Source organism: Myzus persicae, unplaced genomic scaffold (assembly GCF_001856785.1).
Source record: "Myzus persicae strain clone G006 unplaced genomic scaffold, MPER_G0061.0, whole genome shotgun sequence".
NCBI classification, from domain to species: Eukaryota; Metazoa; Arthropoda; class Insecta; order Hemiptera; family Aphididae; genus Myzus; species Myzus persicae.
In genome coordinates this window covers 1-7,556 of record NW_019101559.1, presented here as the reverse complement: position 1 = coordinate 7,556, position 7,556 = coordinate 1, and the positions used below count along the sequence as shown (strand labels likewise).

At 33.8% G+C, this 7,556-nt stretch overlaps 3 protein-coding genes across 3 annotated transcripts; all 3 read left to right on the top strand.

Moving 5' to 3' along the window:
* Positions 1-719: 719 nt before the first annotated feature.
* Positions 720-1,504, top strand: LOC111029521 (the record flags this gene model as incomplete). Its single annotated transcript, XM_022308540.1, has 1 exon — positions 720-1,504. A coding segment is annotated over one exon (763 nt), but the record flags the coding sequence as incomplete, so codon positions are not given.
* A 22-nt stretch (positions 1,505-1,526) lies between these two features.
* On the top strand, positions 1,527-3,179 carry LOC111029520. The gene has a single exon (XM_022308539.1). The coding sequence runs from the start codon at positions 1,527-1,529 to the stop codon at positions 3,177-3,179; it is 1,653 nt and encodes a 550-aa protein (XP_022164231.1).
* On the top strand, positions 3,173-5,028 carry LOC111029522. Its single transcript, XM_022308541.1, has 6 exons — positions 3,173-3,486; positions 3,550-3,682; positions 3,735-3,914; positions 3,983-4,087; positions 4,149-4,631; positions 4,692-5,028. Exons 1-5 carry the CDS (start codon positions 3,199-3,201, stop codon positions 4,535-4,537), a joined length of 1,095 nt encoding a protein of 364 aa, XP_022164233.1. The 5' UTR covers positions 3,173-3,198; the 3' UTR covers positions 4,538-4,631; positions 4,692-5,028.
* Positions 5,029-7,556: the final 2,528 nt, after the last annotated feature.

The following is a 7,556-nucleotide window of genomic DNA, read 5'->3' as shown; positions in this document are numbered from 1 at the left end:
CGTTAAATCGCTGACGCTACCCTTTCTCACGCTGTGCTTACCCGTTTAATACGACGCGTTACGTTATATGTGATATTGAATTATATTACTTGAAATATTCCGTAGATGTTCTGTAGTTTGTGAATGTTCTGACGAGCCTTTTAATGTTTTGAAGTTGTTGATGATTAAACGATCACACAATTATACGAGAATAAAATTATAGCGTAATTTCTTTTACTCGTGGTAACGGATACTGACTAATAGTCGTATCCCACCGCTGCCACCAAAAATGTTATGGACGCACCACTTAGCGATTCCACACAAATAAAATAAAACGAGTTTAAATTACTTTGGCTCAAAATAATATTCTTTATTTAATTGTAATGACGTTTAATTATAATAAATACTCTGAAAATGGTCTGTAATGGTCTGTTGTAACACCAACACTAACTACTACGTGTGCGAGCCCCGCATACGAGCTGGTCGCCCGTTCAAAAAGTGTTTATTCAGCAGATTCCTTAGACCAGTCGTATGGAGAAGGGAGTCCTACTCGCCTGTGTCACACACGTATCAGTTTACAATATTATTACATTTATACTACAAGAACTATAGAATAATATAACTAATAGTATTCAGTTGTTCTTAACACTACCCAAGGTTAGTTACTCTTAAATTTTTACATTTGTCACGAGTTAGACCTATAGGTTTTCTGAACTATACAATGATGTATATTGATCTAGGTATACCTTTAAAAATATATTTTTAATTTTAGGTTATTTTACGCGACTAGGTAATAAACGAATACATATAGAAAATACTGAAACTGCAGTGAAATTAAAAAAAGTTAGACTTCAAGCAGTATCAGATTTAGGATTCATAGAAATTCAATCAGCACACAACCGTAAGGTTGTGTGGTATTATTATAAAAATATTAATAATGTACAGAATTATTCGAATTTCTTCAAGTCCATCAAATCCGCTTTAGTAGAGACTATTAATAAACATTGTTTGCCGATTAAATTTAATTTGAAAATAGAGGCTACATATAATAGACCTAACGTAGAAAATTCTTCCGAGAATAGAGCTTTTAAAACCTCGGCCAGGGAGATTTTCGCAGATAGCGATTTATTGTCAATTTTAGAAGATTGTTTTAATAAATTGAAATATGAGGAGGAGGAATATACTGGTAAGGGCTCTGGATTTTCTTTCCAAAACATTGACGGAATTTTATTGGGGATTTATAAATATTCTCCATTGTCCGGCTCTTCTTTTATTCAACTCCCACCATGCGTTGATTATAAACGGGCTACTATTAACCCTCAAAACTCAGATCAGCTATGTTTCAAGTGGGCTTTATTAGCTAAACATGTTGTGGGAGAAAATAAATGCCGCATTAATAATAGATATACCAGGCATGAGGGCAAATATAGCTTTGATGGTATCTCATTCCCAACTCCGCTGTCAGACATAAAAAAATTTGAAAAAAAACAATCAAAACGTTAAATTAACGTATCTCTATAAATGTATTCGGCATCCATAAACAATATATGCCACCGCCTAAACTTCCATCATATAAGATATTTCCGCTCAAAGTTGTTGAAAATGAGAAGCGAGACCACTTTGATCTACTTTTAGTTACCGAAAAGGATAAATCACATTATATTTACATATCTGATTTTTCACGCCTTATAAGCTCTCAGAAAACTAGACACAACGGACGTGTTATATTTTGTAAAAGATGTTTTACGACATTTGATGACAGGCATCATAAATTTAAATTGAGCGGACAAGAGGCATTAAACCAGCATAAGAAGATATGTGGAGCTCACAAACCTATACTCCCTGTTATGCCGTCAGAGGGGGATACCTTAGAGTTTGAGGGCTGGAGTAAGACGCAGCGACATCCGATCGTTATTTATGCTGATTTTGAGGCTCTACTAGTAAAATGTGATGAGAGAAAAGGCGATAGTACAACTGCTTTTCAAAAACACGAGCCTATGAGTTATGGGATATATGTAAAGGCAGCAGAAAATATACCAATCGAGTTACTAGATAAATTTAATATACCATCATCTGTAATTATTCACCGAGGATCTGAGACGCGAGCTGAAGTTGCTAAAAATTTTATAGAGACTGTTGTCGAAATATCTAGAAAAATAGAGAATCTTTTGAAGACAAACATAGAAATAATTATAAGTAATGAAGAGCAGGAAAAGCACGATAAGACTACAACTTGTAATTTATGTAAGAAAGATTTTACGTTTTTGAACGATAAAGTAAGAGACCACTGCCATCTGTCTGGTCAATTCTGTCAGACGATTTATAATATGTGCAATTTATCATTGAAGATGCCGAATTTTGTACCTTGTTTCTTGCACAATCTGAGTAACTACGATGCACACTTCATTGCCGCCGAGTTGGGATACGATGAGAAAAGTATAACGGTGATACCCAATAGCGAAGAGAAATTTATTTCTTTTTCAAAATATATTTCAAGTAAATTTACATTAAGATTTATTGATACATGTCGGTTCATGGCTTCAAAACTATCAACTATAGCCAAAAATTTGATAACACCGGACTTAGAAAAATTCAGAGAAACCTCAAAACATTTTTTTAATGAAGACTTGTCACTTGTCACCCGTAAAGGAGTGTATCCATATGAGTTTACTGATGATTGGTCTAAGCTCGAAGAGACAACTTTACCGCCAAAAGAAGACTTTTATAGCACACTAACAGAAGAACACATTACAGAAGGAGAATACGAACATGCGACAGAGGTTTGGAAAAATTTTAACTGTCGAACGCTTGGAGAGTACAGTGATCTATACCTCAAAATCGATGTTCTTCTGCTAGCCGATGTATTTGAAAATTTCCGTGACATATGTCTGAAAACATATAACCTAGATGCTGCCTTTTATTACACCGCACCTGGATTAAGCTTCGATGCATGCCTAAAATATACCTCGATAAAGCTAGATCTTTTACACGATTACGATATGCTGTTGATGTGTGAAAAAGGTATAAGAGGAGGACTTACACAGGCCAGCCTACGTTATGGCAAAGCCAATAATTATAAGACATCCAACTATGACTCGAGTAAGCCGGATTCGTGGCTAATTTACCAAGACTGCGAGTCTAGCTTACTATCTTTTAATATATCTTTCCAAACATTTTATTATTATTATTATTATAGGTAACAATTTGTATGGATGGGCCATGTCCGAGTACATGCCGTATGGTGGCTTCAAATGGGTCGAGCCTACTCTCAATAGATTGGAATGCTTAGATGAAACATCGGAGATAGGACGAATGTATGAAGTCTATATCGAGTATCCGCAGCACTTACATGACGATCATAATGATCTACCATTCTTGCCTAATAAAAGTATACCACGCGGGTCTAAAATACCAAAACTCATGGCAACACTCGAATCTAGAGAACATTACATCGTGCACTATCGTAATTTGAAACAGGCGATGGCAAATGGGTTAAAAGTTAAAAAAGTAAATATTTAAATACTTGATTAAAAATATTAGATAAATGAAATAAAAATAATTTTGATACAGGTGCATAGGGTGCTACAGTTTAGACAGTCTCCTTGGTTAGCGAGTTACATTAATTTAAATACCGAAATGAGGAAGAAGGCCAAAAATGAGTTTGAAAAAGATTTTTACAAGCTGATGAACAATAGCGTATTTGGTATGTTATTATACTATAATTAGAATTATCTTCTATAACCTTTTTATTCCAGGAAAAACCATGGAGAGTATGAGGTCAAGGATAAAGATGGAGCTTGTCTCGAGCGAAAATAGGTTACAGAAACTTATAAATCGGACGACATTCAAATACTGTACCGATTTTGAAAATAAAATGATAACAGCGGTAACAATGGAGAATAAAATCATAGATTTCTATAAGCCAATTTATATCGGTAAATTTTATATACTTTATAATTTTATATATTTTATAATTTTTTTTTATTTTTAACCACATGAACAGGTTTTGCTGTGCTTGAGATCTCTAAAACATTAATGTTTGATTATCATTATAACGTGATGAAAAAACACTATGGAGACAGAATAAAACTTATGTACACCGATACAGGTAAATATATAGCTAACCTTATATATATATATATTAATTAATTAATATCATTATTTTCTAGATTCACTGATATACCATATTCAGACGCGGGACTTTTATTCTGATTTGAAGAATAATCCGATTTTACTCGACCGCTTGGATACATCAGACCTGCCGAGTCATCATCCTTGCTATATGACTGAGAGGAAAAAAGTACCTGGTTTCTTTTCAGATGAGACAAAAGGTCGTACAATGTTCGAGTTTGTTGCCCTGAGAGCGAAATCGTATGCCTTTAACATCGAAGGTGGAGATAAAATTAAAGCTAAGGGGATTCGATCTCACGTAGTCAAACATCACATGACCCTAGAAGATCATAAAAAATGTTTGTTTGGTGAAGCTGGAGTGGAGGCGTTCCGAGAGAACGTTTCGATCCGATCGTTCAACCACCAGCTTAGGACCATAAGTCCATAAAGTCAAATAAGTTGACTTTTAACAGCTATGACGATAAAAGGGTGATACTAGAAGATAAAATTCATACCTTGGCTCACGGGCACTTTAGTTTAGAGTAAGTTTTAGAATAATTACATATCATAAAACTCTTTTACGTATATAATTTTTTTTATAGGAAAGATGACGGGGATGAATGACCGGAACTTGACTTTGAGGTAAACGAAGAAGGGGGTGAATGGAGTGATCAAGAAAAAGAACTGATGAGAATGCTTATAAATTTAGCATAGTAATTTTATTTTAAAACCTGTATATCCTTTGTATTTAATTAGCTACTGTATATATATATATATTAGGGTGACAATAAAAAAAAAAAAAATTATTTCTTACAGTCCCACCAGCTTAAATTGTTTATCCATCTAATAACAACGTTCATAAAAAATTTCAAGAAAAAATTTCAATTTTTATTGGTTGCGCAACTTGTTTTAAAAATATAATAGATATTTCAGTGTATGAATAAAAAAAAAATATATTAATAATTAAAAATAATATAAAAAAGTTATAGGTCATCATAATATTGCATAAAAAATAATCATCACACAAAATGTCAATCATCGATTGTAGATTTATTTGGATTTGGATACTTCTGTCGGTGTTGTTCAACTACTTGCAAAAGATACTGCTTTTGTTCTTCTTGATTGGTGATTATCCCATTGAAAGTTTGAATCAACGAAATACCACGTTCAGCTGCATCGTTAACTACTTTCAGATGTTGAACTCTTTTACAACCGTCAATAAAATCTTTGTTATTTTCCCAAGTATCTGGATTCTGATTTAGGAAATCTTGGGGGATGTCCAAGGCTGTAAATAATATGAGGCTATTTTTAGAAACAAAATCAGACAATTGTACTGTTTGAACTGCAGTCGTCTCGACTGTAATACGCCGTAAAGGAAAGTCAGCTCCTTTTTTCTCTAATGATTTAACCATATTAACTTTCATCTCAGAAGAAACCTTGCTGTCAAAAAAGGCTAATCCAATAAGTGTCTCACTTAAGTACCATAAATGTCTTGAGAAGCTTTTGGCAGCCGCGTTGCCTATAACTATATTTAATTTTTTATAGTTATCGAGTTCCTTTAAAAGATTAAGATCGTTATAAGGAGCTAGTTCTCCACTAGACGCAGTATACCAGTACTTAATATAAACTTGAATGACAAAAACGTTGAAGGCTTCAAGTGCAAATAATTCTCTAGCAGTTAGTTTGAACTGCGATCGAAATAAGAAAATTTTCAAGCTATAAATTAACTTTGCCATCCATCTAGCTCGATGTAAAGCGCCAGGTCTACGAATCTTAAAATCTTTAGCAGTTTCATCTCCTAGGAATATTAGGGAAAGTTGCAGCAATTCCTTGTAGTCATCTCTAGGCTGAAATTTCGCTAACTGGTCATTGATATACTTGACAAGAACATATTTTTGTGGATTTAATTTACTAGCCACTGTATCTTCAATTATTCCACTTTCGTATTTGTTTACGTCAATTTCGTTCCACTTTTCTGCAAATCGTTGAAATATTTTGATATTAGGACCACTTGAAGCTCCCATTACCGCATTAAAAACACTCTCAATAATAAGTTCCAGTATGTGGTGTCGACATGCTAAACTGAGGAGGTCTCTTTTCATTTTTTTTTCAAGAAGTACACACGCACCGGCCTTTACTCCACTGTTACTTGCTGTTGTATCAAAGGACATACAATTAATGCGTTCAATTAAATTCCATTCTTCAAGTAACTCAAACACAGCAGTTGCTTGGGCTTCCNTTATCACCAATGTTAAATTTAATTGTTCCATTAACAATTTTTCGTTGTTTAATTTTGACTGACGTAGGATTAGCATCAGCTTGCACTGGTGTCATTCCTATAGTCCTATGTTTTGAATTATTATATTCCTTAATCAATGAAGGTAAAATAGATAACCATTCGTGAGAGCCACGTGCTGTAAACTCTCTAAACATTTTTTCTTTCAATGTGCGGTTGAAATGTTCTACAATACACGCTTTCATAGTACTATAAGTCGAATATTTATGTATGTTGTGCTTCTCCATCTACGCGTCGAATGTAGAATTGTAAAATTCTTTACCTTTATCGAGCTGTAATAGTTTTGGTGTGCGTTTAAGCTGTATTTTTGACATTGCGCTGGAAACTTCTTTAGCAGTTTTAGATTTTAATGGTATCGCCCAGGCAAACTTTGTAAAACAGTCTATAACGCATAGAATATACTTGTACCCTTTATTTTTTTTCGAATATGGTATCATATCGACCAAGTCAGCTTGCCACAGATCATTTTTGCCTTAAACATTAACTCTACTCCGTGTATAATTTTTTCTCGCTGGTTTATGTAGTTCGACTGCGATATCTCGTTTAGACATTTGGAATATGTTTTATTAACCCGGCTTCGCGCAATTCTTCGAAAATCGATATTATTTCGTTCGAAACGCCTGTATTACCAGCTGCTTTTGACGCTAATAGTAACCGCAATCTATCGACTAGTTCGTTAGGATCGTCCCAGTATACTAAATTATGTTTTTGTAATTTCACAGATAAGCCTTTACCTGACCGAAATAAATTCTGAATTATATCCGTATATTTATTACCACCTTTTAAAATTTTTTTCTCGTCTGCTGTGAGATGGGCTGATGTTTGAATCAATATAGATTTATATGCATCTAAATCGTTTTTGGTGTATAATTTACGATTTTTTGAAAATATTAAATTACCAAGCCCTTGTGTTAGCGGGTAGGATAGGTCTTCAATAGTCATCGTATTGTTGACGAGATTAATTTCTTTTTGACCTAAATGTACACTTACACTACCATTTGCTCGTATTTTTGGTCCGTACGTCTTGTCTATATCATAAGATTTAAACCAATCATTTATTTTAAAAGAATCCTCAATATTATTGTCTTCCTTAAGTTCTATGGGTGGTGGTGTTGTTGGACTTAAATGTTTTATTTTTTCCAATGGTTCGATAATCGGACTTAACGTTTCC

Coding starts and splice junctions, on each gene's coding strand:
- LOC111029520 (XM_022308539.1), top strand. CDS start 1,527: ATGCCACCGCCTAAACTTCCATCATATAAGATATTTCCGCTCAAAGTT.
- LOC111029522 (XM_022308541.1), top strand. CDS start 3,199: ATGTCCGAGTACATGCCGTATGGTGGCTTCAAATGGGTCGAGCCTACT. Junction 3,487..3,549: donor ATGGGTTAAAAGTTAAAAAA/GTAAATATTTAA, acceptor ATTTTGATACAG/GTGCATAGGGTGCTACAGTT. Junction 4,088..4,148: donor ACTTATGTACACCGATACAG/GTAAATATATAG, acceptor ATTATTTTCTAG/ATTCACTGATATACCATATT.